The 17,550-nt window shown below is 37.9% G+C and overlaps 1 protein-coding gene across 3 annotated transcripts in view; it reads right to left on the bottom strand.

Annotated features, from left to right (window-relative positions):
* Positions 1 to 17,550, bottom strand: part of FGF12 (fibroblast growth factor 12) — a 541,519-nt gene that overhangs the window by 12,210 nt on the left and 511,759 nt on the right. For all 3 annotated transcript variants that reach the window (XM_053565441.1, XM_053565442.1, XM_053565439.1), the window contains one exon: positions 7,086 to 7,284. In XM_053565441.1, coding sequence (XP_053421416.1) covers positions 7,086 to 7,284 — 199 coding nt within the window. The remainder of the gene's footprint in view (positions 1 to 7,085; positions 7,285 to 17,550) is intronic.

Raw genomic sequence — 17,550 nt, 5'->3', positions numbered from 1 at the left:
AATGGAAAAGAAAATAAACCAAGAAAGTTAACCACCATGCTTTCCTTTCCCTCTGTACACACGTAGTAAATTATAGGCTAAAAGAAAGAGATGCTAAGGAGCATTGTATCCAGTGATTCCTTAACTTAGTGGTTCTCTAAGCATGAACTGCTAACTGCCAAATTCTGACAATTCTTGGTCAGGCACAGTGGCTCATGCCTGTAAGCCTAGCACTTAGGGAGATAGAGGCGGAAGGATGTCTTGAGCCCAGAAGTTCAAGACCAGACCAAGCAACATAGCAAGATCCTGTCTATACAAAAAATAGAAAAATTAGCCAGGCTGTGCCCTACTCAGGAGGCTGAAGTGGGAGGGAAGATTGCATGAGCCCAGGAGTTTGAAGTTGAATTAAGGTTTGATGACACTGCCACTGCAATCTACCCTGGGTAACAGAGAGAGACCCTTTCTCAAAAAATAAAGTAAAATAAAATAAAATAAAATAAATGCAAATTCTTGAACTGACAGACACCTATAGAATTAGAAACTTGGGGGAGGGGCCCAGAAAGCTCCTCTTTAGTAGCTCCCCGACCCAGGTGCTTCTGATGCACACTCAACCCTGTCTTTAATTCTTTCACAGGCATCATCTGGGTAGCTTTCCAAAAAATACATATTTGAGTCCTGCCCTGCAGATCCTGCTTCATGAGAAGAAACACACACAAACACACAACTGATTAAATACCTAAAGCAAACAGCTTTAATGGCAAAGCCCATTTACACAAAACACACACACATTTCTAGTAGAAAAAGCATGAGGTCTGACATTAAAAGATAGTAGTTCTGATGATACTTTTCACTATTTCTAGCTGTATGCACCTGAGTAAGTTACTTAACCTCTCTTAAAGACAGTTTTCTCATGTTTAAAATAAGGATAGGGTGGCGCCTGTGGCTCAGTGAATAGGGCACCGGCCCCATATACCAAGGGTGGCAGGTTCGAACCCGGCCCTGGCCAAACTGCAACAACAACAAAAACAGCTGGGCATCGTGGCAGGCACCTGCAGTTCCAGCTACTTGGGAGGCTGAGGCAAGAGAATCGCCTAAGCCCAGGAGCTGGAGCTGCTATAAGCTGTGATGCCACAGCACTCTACAGAGGGCGACAAACTGAGACTGTCTCTAAAAAAAAGAGTAAAATAAGGATAATAAATCTTAACCTGCATAAGGTAAGGTTTTAGTGACTATCAAAGATACTTTAGTTAGGAAAGTATGTTGAAAATGACAAGGCAGAGTGCAAATGGCTTATGAAGTAATACAGCTGCTACAATCATAATTTTTATACTGCTGCCAGATTCTTGGCAGACATTTGAAAATTGTGAGTCTGGGTAGTAATGAGAAGAACTAGGTGTAAATCTCCGCACCAATATTGCTCTGTACTGGTGAGTTGGACAACCTGTGTGGAAGGCCACTGTAGTCAGTGCTAACAAATTGTTTTCCCAATGAAGACAGTATAACTTCTGTTTTAAATAAAACTCATAAATTGCACTATATAAAGAACTCCCATTCTTTATCAATTTCCATCAAAGAAAATAAACTATGATTAATTTTCTATAATCACCCATTTAATTGGATTTTCCCTGGCCCTCTGTAATTTTCAAAAAGTGGAAAGGTAAGATTGCTCTGTTTGTTAATGTACCATTAAAGATATTCAATTATCTTAACAGCAGATCATCGAAGGGTGTGGGCAATTAACATGATGCAATTTCACACCTAAATTAATGTCACATGCAGTTCCTTAGGAACTGCAGGAGAATTTTAAATGCTGGTTTGGAAGCAATGCATTGCCATAGAAATGCATCTAGTTTCTGTAAACATTTTATTATAAAGAGTTAAGAGACATTGTTTACATAAAGTAGAACCAGGCCTGCTGTACTGATATATCCATGTGCTGCAGGTCCGGTCTATGAAAAGTGGGTCAATTTAAGGAGCTGGTCAGTAAGGAGGTGGTCAGCTATGGAGATTCTACTGTACAGCCTCTTAGAAAAACAGTAGAAGCAATATTTGTGTAAAAGAGAGAAAGATAGAAATGGATGAAGAGTTATGTAGGGAAAAGGCAGGGAGGTTCAATTAGACACTATATTCAGAAACCAGCAAAAAAGTTGCTTTGAAAGCAAAGGTTTTCAGAAGGAATGTGTTACAGGCAGGCAGAGATCTGAAACTCAAGGATAGAGAGTTGCACCTGTTATCTTTTCTGTAATTGAAACAATCAACAGCATCGGAGGTACTTTTTTATTCCATTTTTCTATTTTTGTCTTTTAGTATGTTGGGTCCAAATGAGGATTTTGAAGAATAAGCCTTTACATTTCTTTCCAGTTTATTGAAATAAAAATATCAAAATAAATTTGCCATCAGTGTCCTCCCAGTTGGAGATTAGCAACATCAGGACTCCTGATTCATTTTTTTCTTTGGTGTCTTATTATACAGTTGTTGAAGTGATTATTATTGTCCTTCCAAAATCAAATTTCATTGCTTATAATTTCTCATGCAAGACCATAACTAACAGCCTTTCTTCAAGACATAACACAATAAAACAATGTCCATTTCCCAGGGGAAATGAAAAAAAGCACTTTACATTTGAGCTGACAGAATTCTCTTCAGAAATCCAACTTTTGTACAATGTCTAATCTTCATCTTATTCCTGTGAAACAGCTGGAATTTATAATTGACTTCATCTTCAGAGATGACTTAGGTTGAAAAAAGTAAATTATTTTCTCAAAGTTACCTAGCAAATCATTGCCAAAACTTTGATTAGAAGATTTAGACAATTCTGTATCCTTGGTTACTTGACTTCAGAGATAAAATGTATTAAAATAATGGTATTGGCTCTACTAACTCTTTAACTCTGCACTTAAACACATGTATCTTAATAGTAATGAGCAACATAAAAATGTAACATGTTTAATTCTACGATGGGCAAGAGGATTTACATTTTATTAGGCTTACCCTAACACCTTGAACACAATAATGTGAATAAATTTAAAGTGTCTATGAACAGATATAACAAAAAATGAGTTTAGAAACAAGAAATTGAGCCTAGAATAGAAACTGAGATTCAAATTTGGGTGTGGTAAAAACCACTCAGACATTTTTTTAAACCTGTAGGTTCCTAGGACATACCCAGATTTAATAAATTACATTATTTTGGATACTTGTTCTGAAGATTTATAGATTTTAAGAACATTTCCGATAGTCCTAATACCAAGGTTTGGAAACACTTACCTACATTATTCTTCTGGGACGTTAATCAGGTTCCATTAGCTTAAAGCAATAGTTTTAACAAGTAAAATAGATAACATTAACTGTCCTACAGTTGTGTGTGTGTGTGTGTGTGTGTGTGTGCGTGTGTATCCTGTCTCCCCACTAAAAAGTAAATTGGTGGAAATGGGTAAATATTCCTTTAGTACAAGTTTAATACTTCTGTTAGGGATGGGTGGCTCTTGATTGCTACGTACTGATCTTACTTTGCAAATATCTGTTTTTTTTTTCCCCTTCAGAACTCAGTTCTTGAATCTTAAATCTTTGTAAAGTGCACACATTCTCTTCAGGGGAAAGAACCAGATTCTGAATACTCAACCACCTGCAGGAGCTGAGTAATGAGCTTCTGCAAGGAGGAAGGAGGAGAAAAGGAGGAGACTGCATTTTGTTCTTTGTCAAACGTTTTTTGGCTCCTGTGTCTAATGGCAGAAGGGGAGATCACCAAGACAAGTTAAATCTGGGGGGAGTTACTTGTCTGCAGTGGGAACAATGCTCTGAAAGGGTAGAACTGGGATTCATGAAGCCTGTGCTGTTGTCTTAAACTCCAGGGGAGGGGACTTGTGTAAGTAGAGGTTGACGTATAGTAATGGACTTAAATATCAAGTCCATCCCTCTGTCTCACGGACACCCTGCAACCCCTCATTAATACCTCCTGTGCTCTAAACACAGGCTGAGGGTGAAGGAGTGAAGGGAAATGGGCTGGTGCATAGCTATTTTCATGTCACCAGTGTAGGAATTAATGATCCTCAAACTGGCAGAGCTTAATTTTGGGAATCCTGGACTGGGATAAAGGCAGAGATATTTGAAAAACAACAACCAAAACCAAAACCACAACAAAAAAACATTGTACTTTGCTTTTCCTCCAGAAAAGGCCAATTCCACTCACAAAGGAGAGACTAATTTACTTGCAGTCCTGGACTGTTGGGTGGTTAACAGTATTAGTAGTGGGCTTACCATGCTTATAAACAGGAATTCCTTTAAAAGCTAAAATACGAAATAATTGGAGCTTTTTCATTAAACAAAAAATGACTAATGCCAATGGATCTCTCATTTTCTATTTATTTTCTAAATGTGTCTTAAAGTTATATGCTTTATAATTGGCCTACAGAAAAAAATATCGAAAATTTTCTTATAGCTAAATGGCTTTTATCTTAGTCCCTCATCCAAAAGAAAAAAGAAAGAAAATCACCTATAAGAGAAATAGCTCATAAAATGGTCCTTTTCATTCATGATTCAATAATGAAAATGTGTTTAGACTATTTTTATGCATAAATCCCAGGCTAGGTTCCACGAAAGAACACGATTTTACACTAAAGTGCTTCTAAAGACTGCCACACAATGCCATGCATTGCCAAAGAACTTTAGGAATCATCTGGTGCAAATTCTCCTACAGAGTAGGAAAAGAAACCTGTCAGAAATCATCAGAAAAGTGATGTATTCTTCATTCTTTCTTGCCTAACTTGAACATGGCATTCCACTAACTGTTTTATTTTCTCATCTACCAGTATGTATTTTCCTGATCAAAGAACTTTAGGAATCATCTGGTGCAAATTCTTCTACAGAGTAGGAAAAGAAACCTGTTAGAAATCATCAGAAAAGTGATGTATTCTTCGTTCTTTCTTGCCTAACTTGAACATGGCATTCCACTAACTGTTTTATTTTCTCATCTACCAGTATGTATTTTCCTGATCAAAGAACAATAGGAATCATCTAGATGCAAATTCTTCTACAGAGTAGGAAAAGAAACCTGTTAGAAATCATCAGAAAAGTGATGTATTCTTCATTCTTTCTTGCCTAACTTGAACATGGCATTCCACTGTTTTATTTTCTCATTTACCAGTATTTTCCTGATCATATCATGTGTATACTGGCCTCAATTCTGCATAGTTTAAAACTAGCTTACTACTCAAGTTGCATCATGTTATAACACTTCTACTTTGCTGTCACTGAAGTTTCTGAGTATTTGCATATTCACAGCACACCTGAGATGGAAGGGCGATACAGTGTAGGGGTTAGGTGCACAGGAATTAACAAGGTGCTTCCTAGATTGCACTCCCAGGTCTGTATTTATGTAGTACTGAAACCTTGAATTGGCTTACTTAATTACTTTAAATATTAGTCTCCTCATCTATAAAATGAGGATAACAGCATAGGCAGTTGTGACATTTAACAAAAATTAAACACACACATACAACCTGCCTAGCAAATGGCAAATTGATACATAAACTGTATATAGCAGTGGCAAGACTATCAATAGTAATAATAGTAGAGGTAGCAAAAATAGGTGGATGATTGCAGCAGGGAGGAAGAAGGTCTCACTACACAGTAGAATGATGACTCACTAAAGTCAAGTGCAACCTCTAAAAATCATGTAATGATATAAAATATAACCGCATGGAGACTCACTGGTAATTGTTGACATGTTTTGGATTATAATGACATCAAAGCACATACGAGGCAGAGAACCAACCAATTTCACATGTATCAGGTGAGTTACAAAAACATAAAAGTCTGTATTAATCTGCAAGAGCTTTTATTTCTAAGGTGCAGGTAAATTCCACATTAAAAAGAAGGAAAGCATTTAGCAGACATTTATCCAAAATCATTTACGAGGGTCCTGTTACACTGCACTGAGGTTCTGTCCCCAACCCCTCTGAGACTTCAGACTGTGCCTATCTCACCAGTGTTCATGGAGTTTAAGTGCTTGACTGATTATTCAAGTCAGAATGCCTTGGTATTGCCTTCTGCTCTGTCACTGACTTGCATGATTTGAGATCAATGACTTAATGTCTCTGTGCTTCATTTTTCACATTTGTAAATGAAAATAATACTAAAAACTACTTCATGGAAATGGAATGAAATACAAGAGACAGTAATTGAGATGTGCTCAGAACAGCACCTGTACAGAATAAGCATTTAGTAAACTATTAGCCAACATTGTTCAAAAGCGTAAACTTGTTCTCCAAGACAAAAAGCAAAGACATCCATTCACAGGAAATTAAAAGACTTTTGGTCGAAAGCCAATTAAGTTCTTGTTTTCATCTTTGGAAGTGATTCTCATCCTATTCCATATACATGGTACGTCAAAGATAAGTCTGTGCATTCGTTTGCACTCCACATTCAAAGAGTGAGCTCACCACAAATAAGAGAGTTGCAAATTGGGCGGCGCCTGTGGCTCAGTGAGTAGGGCGCCGGCCCCATATGCCGAGGGTGGCGGGTTCGAACCCAGCCCCGGCCAAACTGCAACAAAAAAATAGCCGGGCGCTGTGGCGGGCGCCTGTAGTCCCAGCTACTCGGGAGGCTGAGGCAGGAGAATCGCCTAAGCCCAGGAGTTGGAGGTTGCTGTGAGCCGTGTGATGCCACGGCACTCTACCCGAGGGCAATAAAGTGAAACTCTGTCTCTACAAAAAAAAAAAAAAGAGAGTTGCAAATTTAAGATGTGGTAGTTTCTGCGGGAGAGAAATCTGTGCAATGACAAGGTGACAGAGGTTTACTTTTATTTGAAGAAAGTCAGAAAGACTATCACAGGAGTGTTGACTCTTGAATTAATTCTTTAAAAGGACTAAAAGGTATTTTTCAGACAGATGAGTCTAGTGGATGAAAACCGAGCGAAGGCTGAACACTCCTCCCTCCCTTCCTTATTTTAATAGGAAGTGATACTATTGTGTTTTCTGAATTTTTGTTCTGAATCTGTGTTCTAATTTGTTGCATTCCAGTCAAGTCCTCCAGAGCAAAACAATGTGGGTAAAAATGAGTGTCAACACACAGGTAAGGGTCCAACAAAGAAAAAAATGGTTTCATACCTTCAATAGGTTTGGGTACAAAATGTGATGAGGGCTTGGTTTTCTTCACTCTGTTCCCCTTCATAATTTGACCTTCTTTATTGAGTCCCAGAAACCATGCTCGGCCTGATTCTTGCTGGCGGTACAGTGTGGAAGAATAGATCACATAGTAGTTTTCAAACACAGATTCCTTGAATTTGCATTCTGGAGTAAAAACATCCTGAAGGGAAAAAGAACATACAAAAAAGAGAAAGGGCTTAAACATGAATCGGCAAATGCTTAAATCTAACAAGCTTGAAATACACGTCCTCTGTTAGGAACAAATGGAGGACACTGAACATGATTCCTATCAGCAGTTGGTTATAAGGATTCATCAGACAACATCAAGAAACATGATTTCCTTTCCAGCCAACCTTTACTCCACAGAAGACAACTGCTCAAGCTTAAGTCACTTAGAAGGCTAAAAATCATTCGACCCTGGGGCTAAGTCAGATCTCCGATCCTGCCATAATACTTTGCAAATTGAAGCAATAGACATTTCTCAGTGTAGCTGCCTTTGGCATGTAAAGAAGGCACTGGAAAGCATCCGTGGGGATAAAAATCAAATACAAGCACAGTAAACTGGGGCTTACCAGATGTTTTTGAAGGGACTATCCCATATGTACAAAAAAGCATTCCATAGACACAATGTGTTCACACTTGGGCTGATGTCAGTAACTTCCCCTTTAATTTCCTTAAAACTTAAAATAATTTTTTAACTTAAAAATCAAAATCATGGGTTTAGAAAAAAACAGGAATACATAGTAGGAAAAAATATTACCATTACAATGAAAAAATCCTCAATGAAACATAGAATAAAAGTTTTAGTCCCATTAGAAAACCTAATATTCTCCACTTCAACCCCATAACTCTTCTTCACTGATGTCCCGGAAGAATTTCAATGTGAGGCCCCAAGACTTCATGCAAGGTAAACCTGGAATTACGTTATTGATGAAAATAGGGGTAGAGTCGGTTGAAACCATAACCTTGTAGGCGATACTGCCAGGCTGATCTCCTGGCTTCCTTTGCAGAGAGCAAAGTGATGCACAGGTAGGGACTGGTGAAGGCCTCCAGAGTTAAGATTCTTTTGATTTTGTTGTTGTCTCTCTTTGTTTTCAAGAGACAAGGTATTAATCTGTTGCCACAGCTGGCCTTAAGCTCCTGGGCTCAAACAACATTTCCATCTCCGCCTTCTAAGCAAAAGAGACTGCAGGTGCACGCTACCATGCCCAGCCTGATTATAAATGGTTCTAACATTACAAACCAGAACATAAGCCTCAGAACATGGGAATGGAAAAGTGATTGTAGACATTAAAATAATAACACTAAAAAGTTAATACTGTTTTTATATTAATACTAAAATACGATTTCTCAGAGTTCTCCAAGCTTTAATAAACTAAGTGGGTTAAGAATCAGAAACATATGACCACGATGGCCTTCACATCCACTATGACAGTGCTAATAAAACAAGGACAATAAGAATTAATTGGCGGGGATATGGAGAACCGGTGGAAAGGTCAAATGACACAGCAACTGTAGAACGTAGGTTGGCAATTCCTAAAAGGCTAAATGACCCAACAATTCTACTTGTGGGTAAATACCTAAGAGAAATGAAAACATAGGTCCACACAGAAACTTGTAGACAAATGTTCACAGCAGCTAAAAAGCAGAGTAAATAACCAGTATAAAGAGGGAAGGTTTTTTGTGTTTTTTTTTTTCCATTTGAAAGACACAACCATCATCTCATGAACTTACCTCTATAAACCTGAGCTCTCAGGCCAGTGTTAGGGTCAGCACCTTAACCAAGTTCATATAAATTTACTGATGAAACAGAAACCCCCTGACAGGCATATTATATATGTAGATACGTGGAATGGTAGGTCTGTGTTGCACAATTATTACTCCAACATCTTTCTGTTGTTCAACTTAAGCCGACTTTGACGTCAGTGGAATATGACTATTTTGAGAGCGTTCTGAAATTTTATTTTGTCTTTAGAAAAGTTTATTTAACAAAAAGTGAATATGAAAATGCATACACACAGGCAAAACCACCTTTACTCATTATACTCACTCCAGGACTTCTAACTGTTGATGAGATTTCCTCATATTACCCCATTCCAATATTGTTCTGTTGCTCACTGGTCACCATCTCCACACATTCATCTGTCACAAGGTTCATAAAAGTATATGTCTAGGAAATCCCCGCAATATTTCTTGGACATATCCACCACCATTTAATTTCAATGATAACTTGTTGTCCATAAATTTTTTTCAACTTGGGAGGGTGAGCTTTGCTCATGGTAACTACTCCACCAAATTAAAGAGGATTAGAAAGGTAATTCGTGACCCCCGCATGCTCCAGCGGGAAGCCAGGGCATCTTGTTCTGAAATTATTCTGGGGCACTAACTCCTTCAGCAGCATTTGCACAACTGGGTTTTTGTCCTGTCACTGTGTATACCATAACGTAACCAATTCTTTCTCACATTCCAAACACCTATCCACCCTAGCCTTGCCCTCCAAAGTTAAAAATTTCCGTCCATTTCAATCCAGATGATGAATGAATGCTAGAACACTACTTAAAAGCTCAAGATGATCACTCAGGACCCCTTCTGGTCTCTCCCCGTCCTATCTGACTCCAACCTACTCTCTCTGTAGATCCTCTCCCTGACCCTCAACTTCCCAGTTTCATACTCTACCTTGATCCTTCTTCCATCCTGAACTTCCTCCCAACTCTTGTGTCTGCACCTAGACCCTCAATATCCTACACAGTTTCTGGGATTGTAAGGTTTACCATTGCCCAGGGTAAGTCCTTCCTTCCTTGGCCAGGTCTAACTATGCAGCTGTGGCCCTTTCCGCACCCATTTGAGTGGAATTCTCCTTAAGACATGAATACCATGAAGGACAAAGAGACAGAAATTTAAAAATTGTAATGAATGTATGGATAGAATGCTATCTTTTCTTCAAGATTGACTGTCACTGCCATGTTGTTTGCTTCACATGCTAACTTCTTGCCATGCACCCAATTTCATCACACTCAGCCACTGATCTTCTTGCCCTTGCTCAAACACAGCAAGCACATCCCTTTCAGACGCTTCACCGTCGACGTTCCTTGTTCTTGACAACCTCTTCAATCATGTATTACATGGTTTGATCTTCTATTTTATTCAGGTCACTGCTCACATGTAACTACCTCAGGGAGACCTCCTTTGACTGCCTTATATAATTCACACCCTCTCCAGTCACTATCTGACCATTAACCTAGTTTTCTTCTTCTTTGCAATTTGACCCTTCAGGACATTATAATATAAATGAATTTGTTTAAGCTTCAGGAAGGTAGGCACCATGATGGTTACATTCCCTTTGTATTCACAACAGTTTTTTTGTAGTTAAAAAAGAATCTATTCAACAAAATAATGTGGTGAAAAGACATCACTAAGACCCAGATTTTTATTCCTATGTATTTCTAACTTGTGCTCAAATTGGGAAGGTCATCTTAGGCTCTCAGTGTCTCTAAAAGTAAAAAAAGAAGTGCTTGTGCCATCAAGCAATCTCAAATGCCCCTTTAACCTTAAACATTCTATAGCTTTCTTGTGAATAGTTTACAGTTAAATAATTTATCGTAATTAAGAAGTCTATAATAAAATATTGTTATTTCAAAAATAGTGCTTACTTACCAAAGAAATGGTAGAAATATATTATTATTTATCAGGCAAATAAAGAAAAATGTACTCAGAGAAGATACACTTTGCCATAATATTAGTAATTATGATTAATGATTTTCCCCATGGCATGTAAAATTTACTGATTTTCAAACATATGTCAGATAGAAAGGGCCCTCTGGTTTTTATTTCTCTTTTCCAGTTAAAACCCCCAATTTTTATTTATTCCTTTTTTATTCTTTATGGTTTTTTTTTTTTTTTTTTTGAGACGGAGTCTTACTCTTTCGCTTAGTCTGGAGTGCCATGGTGTTAGCCCATCTCACAGTCACTTCAGACTTCTGATTTCAAGCTATCCTCCTGCCTTAGCCTCCCAAGTAGCTGGGAGGCTCCTACCATAATGTTTCATTAACTTTTCTGTTTTTAGTAGAGATGGGGTCAGAACCATCTTCCTGATTGCTGTCCATCCTTGTTTACCGGGTTATCCTTAAGAAAGAAAAGAATCAAACTATTGATGATTCTTCCAACATCATTTACATCCAACAACTTCAGAGACAGAAAGTTCCTTCAGTTATAATCTTTGAATATAGATTCAAGCTGTGAAGCTTCTGGTCTGCTAACTTCGTTAATGACCTTTAGATGCAAAGAATTTGAAAATTCTTGGTGTATCAGCAGCTTCTCTGTTAACTGTGTTGTCAGACATAATGACATTAAATCTAGCAAGAGAATGATTGTTTTCTATCCTGACAGGAGGCAAAGAAAATGCCAAATTACATTATCGCAAATGAATTTTTTTTTTTTTAAACTGGAATTGCTTTGACTGGAACAAGTCTCATTTTATAATTAAAAAAAATTAGCTGATATGGAAGCCTTTGCGTATCTACTTTTGAGATAGTTTTTACTGGAAAACTACTGAGTTAATTTCTCTAAAAATAAAGGTTTTCTATTTCTTTGCAATATCTGACATGGCAACAAGGTAAATTTACGTTATCATAAAATAACACAACCTGTGATACATTGGAAAGGTAATATAGGTAGATACGGGAGGTAGATAGGCAAAAATATTCAACCCCCTGCTTTTTCACCTTAGATAAGTGACTTATCTGAAACTCAGCTTCACTATCTGTAAGTTAAAGTTAATTACACCTCCATGCGAGGTTGTGATTACTAAGTAGAACAATGAAGGGGCATCAGGTATGTGGTCCCTGGCATACTCACTCTCCTTACTCTTGGTTACAATTTCCAGGTGATAACTGTGATCACAAGTGAGAATGTGTTAGCCTGAGCAGTAGACTAGGAAATGTCACCCTACTCGTGGAGTCCAAATAATCTCTTCCCTGGGACAGGCTAATCAAAACTAACACATGAGGCCTCATTGGACCATCTGTAGGCAAAGAACAGAGAGAAATCATCAAAGGCAAGATAAGTGCTGTGATAATTTTCAGGTTCTATTGAGGCCTTACACCACATGCTATTTGTCCTAGAGTCTAATCAGAAGACGCAAAGTATGAAGATGAGGAGGGAGTGGAAGTAGCAGAAGCCCAGTGGGTGAATGGATGTACGTGGTGTCATGCTATAATTCAGTGTTATCATCAAAATTATTCCCACAGGTTTCAATGCTCTAGAGACGATAGTATCTCAAACAGATAATGGGCAAGCAGCAATTCACCACTGAAAACACTACTGGTCCTCATGAAGTGAGCATGGGCACGAGACGTAACCAAGCGTCCAACTATGATTGAGCTTGAAAATCCAGGCAAGATTTGTGACTCTTGAGCCTCAGCTGCCTCTGTTGTCCTTTCCTCAGAATGAAAGTAGAGATGTTGTCAAACTGTCAAACTCCCATATTTCAACTTCAAAATTGTTCTACATTTTTTTTTGTTTTGAGACAATCTTATTGTGTCACCCTTGGCAGAGTGCTATGGTGTCACAGTTCACAGCAACCTCAAACTCCTGGGCTTAAGTGATTCTCTTGCCTCAGCCTTCCAAGTAGTTGGGATTACAAGCACCCACCACAATGCCTGGCTATTTTTTGTTGCAGTTGTCATTGTTGTTTAGCTGGCCCAGGCTGGGTTTGAACCTGCCAACTTTGATGTATGTGGCTGGCACCGTAACCACCATGCTACGGGGCACCTAGCCAGTTGTTCTACATTTTGGAAAATCACTTTTCATACTGTAAAGGGTCCCAGAAATTATCAATTAAGGCTGAAAATAGGTGTATGTTTTTTCCATGACATTTCCTAACAACAAAATATGAAATATCAATATCTGTAGGATGTAGCTAAGGGAATATTCTTAAGAGAATGGGGGAATGCACATACCCTTTGTCTCACTTCTAGGGATTTGACGTACAGATGAGGTATGTTCAAGATCATATTCATGGTAAAGACACGTGACAACCTCAAAACACTGCAAACAATCTAAATGTCCTGCAACAGGAAATTGGTTAAATATAATCCCAGCATGCCCATACATGAGAGCTAAGACAGTAAATTCAGTTCAGTATGTACTGCTGTAGAACAATGTTTGAAATATTTAGAAAGATCACCAAGACATACAAAGCATGTGCATATTTGTAGATACCACCGTTTGTATTAAATTCATATACATACATAACATAAGCACACAATGTACTTGCACAAGCTACCATTCCTGTTCAATGCACGAGCACCTGCACACACACACAAGTATATTATCTATATCTGCACAAAATATCTTGAAGGGTGCACAAGGAGCTGGTAATAATGTTTGCCTCCTGGGAAGGGATTTGGGTAGTCAGAGAACAAAGGCATAAGAAATAGACTTATTTTTTCCTATCAATGTATTACGATTTCGAACAATGAATTAGGGGGAAAGAAACTCTGAGTCAAGTACGATTAATGTACTAGCTAAATGTGGCCTTATAATTACTAAAATGATTTTGTTTTAAATTTTATAAAACCGATTCTGATGTGGAAATGTCCTTGTCCAGGCGTACACATCAAGCAACAGCTTCATGACTACAAAAAATACACCACAAGTTCGCCTAAAAGAATGGTATTTTCCTGTGAAAAATCACTGAAGGAAGATCAGTGAGACTCCATTAAATAAGCTTTTCCAAAATGGACTAGTTGCCTGAAAGAGAGAATGAGAATAAACCTGTTTACTTATCTCATCTTCTGTGTCCTGGTGAGTAGACCAACAGGATAACCTTGGACCTCAGTAAAAGGAATATTATGCATGCATATTCAAACAAACAAACAAACAAACAAACTCTTATCTTTCTTTGAACTGTTTGCTTCATTTTTTAGCCTTTCCACAATTTGGAGCAATCCTAACAGCCACAGGGGGCCCCCCAAATTTCTCCTCCAACACTACCTACATTTCTAATCAAAGCTGGCATGAAGAATGTGGGTTTTCCAGAAGATGAAAACACTTTACCTGTGAATATGCAATATATTCTTTTATTGGTGAGCAATATGTTACTGTAGGCATGAGATACATCTATGCCCACTGTCACAGAGGAGAAACAGCTTCAGAATTTGCTTGTGTTACTTGCTTTCTCCTTGGGTTCAAATTATACTTTCATTTAAACATAGTCTACCTAGAAGTGATTATATTGCTCAGCAGCTGAAACATTTCTCAGCGAGGAAGGACTCTAATGGTCAACGAATGAGGTAGGTGGGTGGAAATGCACGGTGCCCGCAGAGTGCCTGTGATGCAGGGTTGCCGAGGTGCTGATGTGAGGTAGAGCAGGCAGCCCAAATCTTTTTTATTAATCTGAAGAGAAAGTAAGAAATTTTTTTTTAAAGCAAAGCAAAGGGATCTCAATAACTTGCAAGTAAGTAGACTGAGACTCGGCCTCAAATTCCTACCAGTGCTATCACTGTGTCTCTCACAGGTGTGTTCTGCTCAGCTGGGATTGAGCCTGCACGTACCACAACCCCAGTCACTTTCATTTCAACAGCCTAACACATCATCTGCCAGACAAACCGTTCTGATGGAACCAAAAAGCTAGAGCAGTGTTTTTTCAACAACATCTTTGCTGCAGTGTTTCTTGCTATAACGATGAGTACTCAGAACGAGAATTCACAGTAAACACCTTTGCCGCTAAAAAAGGAGAAGAGAAAGGAGAAGAGAAAGAGGCCTGGTTTGCGGGATGTTTTCCTCTAAAACCCTGGGTGATGGAATATCACTCTGCTGTGTTCAGGAGATAACATCTCTTTGACAAAGCTATCAGAACTATATTTGGTTGATTACATAAAAGATACTAAAAACAAAAGAAGTTTAGAAGTTCTGTCCTTACAATAGGTGTAGAATCCTTGAAACCTAAAACTGCAAAGATGTAGCCTGCCTCTGCATTTTACAGACGAACAAAGAAAGTTTGAACAGAGGGAGTAACAACCCAATGGAGATCATGGCAGGGTCAGGATTACAACCTGCTCTCCATTCCAGGCATCTGCCCTCAATATGTCACCTGGGGGGTAGGGAGAGGCTTTGGTCATGATTTATGGCCTTTAATAGATTGATAAGTGACCAGCTAACAGAGGCTTTTACTTTTAATTATGCATATTTTCCATTAATCAAATGACTCTGACCAATGTACGTCAGTTAATATAACAGTCATCGTCATTATGTTTACATAATATAAGGACACTGTTTTCAGCCATTTTGGTGGTAGGTAGGTAGTACTTTGCTTTTAAGATTCCATAAAACAGGCATTATAAAACAGAGTAAGTTTGACTGATGAACTGATGTTCTTAAATGGGAATGAGGAATGGAGGAAAGATTGTTTTAAATTGGAATTGGCATTTGTGGACAAAGGGAATGCTGGAACAATGGGTCCTGGGGCCCATCCAACTCTGAAACTTAATAACCTGGTATTAGCCAGGGTTCCTATTTATGTACACTTTGCGTTCCATTTGTTTGTGATTCATAATTTGTGATTTGATTCTCTAGTAATTTCCTGAGCAACCTAAAAGTTGGCAAGTCTCTTAACCAAGGTGTTTTTGTTAACCTTAAAAAATGGTAAACAAACGAAATGGTTCTGCCCATTTATAGAATGTTTGGTTACAAATCCACAAAAAGAAAGATTCAGACATACGTGAATAATTCACATCCTCTACTATCAGATTGCTAAATCATCTCACAGATATGTGTGCATCTGAATAGGTTATTCGATATATATCTTTCTACTTCTCATAGATTTTACCACAACATACATGTTTATTTCACTTGTTACTCTATCAAGTCCTCCTACATGTGTCTGCAAATCCAAATCTCACCTCTTCTGAAAGATCTCCTTCACATTCAACTCCCTTCACAATGTCTCCTCTGATCATGACACGTGAAAATAATTTCTTTTTCTTCTTATCCCCACCACAGCCAAGTATCTGTGGCTGTCTTAACGTAATGACCACTTGGCCTTATATTTTACATGTATTTGTGATTATGACCTCACTAAGTATAACTTATTTGAGAACAGAGCCTTGGTTTTCTTTCTCCTTGAAACTCTCACTGTATCTGGGACCTTTTCCGTAACTGTTGTGTGAACGAGTAAGGAGGAGACGGCTCTAACCTGCTCCAAACATCCAGAAGAGTCTGATGGAATAGCTTTTGTCATGTCTCATCAAGCTGCCAGAGCTAAATTTCCTCCACACCAACACAGCAAACAAGATTCAGAACTAAGCCCAACTATTTCTCGTTTGCTTTTTTAGTCCTTGAAGTATTTTTTAAGTGAAATTTAAAAGTTACAGCTAATAATCAATAGCATGAAAGGAAATAACCATCTATTCTTTTAGAAAATATTTACTCATTGGCGAAACAGAAAGAAACATTTAAAAAATAGAAACAGAAGCTATATTCTCAAAGAGTCCACAACACGATAAAACAAACTCAGGGAAGCATGTACCTTCTGTCACATTCTATGGCAGCCTATAAAAGATAGATTTCATCTTGGTTGTCTGTAAGAGATTTTTTTTTTTTAATCTTGAGTTGAGAACAAATTAGGTAGAAATTCAAATATATATTAACTAGATGAAAGCCATTAACATGTAACCAAAGCAAAAAAAAAAAAAATGGTATTCTGGGCCTTGAAGAAGGAAAGCAGTAATGTTAATACTTTCCGATGTGAGTACTTGAGAATAATGTGAATTACTGAACAGTAAATCTATTGTTAAAATGTCATGGTTCCTGTTCAGTTCACGTCCACACACCCCTACCACCTAATACAAAGGCTTACACAAAATGCTGTTTGATCCCACTTTGTGAAATGTACGTGATTTATTCATATATATGATGCTGTATGTATTAAGTTGCCTAATAAAAAGGCTATACACTTCCTTTTTTATATAAATTTATTCTATTAAAACTATTTTGAGAAATGGAAAATGTACAAAGAATTTCTTCTTCAGATCACTCGCTACAAAAACCATCACTGCAAATTCTCTTGAATTTTATTTTGTAGAATGGTACTCTATCTGGAAGGAAAATAATTTTGATTCATTTCCTGTTTTGATTTCCATACCCTCCACAAAAAAGTAAAATAGAGAATTGAGTTGGTAGTTTCAAGAACAATTGCAAAGCTATTGTTTAATGAGTCACGTCTCCTGTTCTGTTAACCTTAAATACTTTTCATCTGCCTACAAGTTCAGTTTTGAAGTTTGGTGTTCAATTGTCAATAAGCAGTTAGTATTTGACTTTGGTTCCTCCTGAAATGGACCAACATGTTCGATGTAGTCTTTGTTCTTTTAGGATACTTTGCAGCCTGGCATTCTGAATTTATTTTCTCCTTGGCTTAGTAGAGATGGTG

The sequence above is a fragment of the Nycticebus coucang genome, chromosome 16 (assembly GCF_027406575.1).
Source record: "Nycticebus coucang isolate mNycCou1 chromosome 16, mNycCou1.pri, whole genome shotgun sequence".
Lineage (NCBI taxonomy): Eukaryota > Metazoa > Chordata > Mammalia > Primates > Lorisidae > Nycticebus > Nycticebus coucang.
The sequence above is the reverse complement of the archived record's forward strand: the minus strand, read 5'-3'. Positions and strand labels throughout refer to the sequence as shown.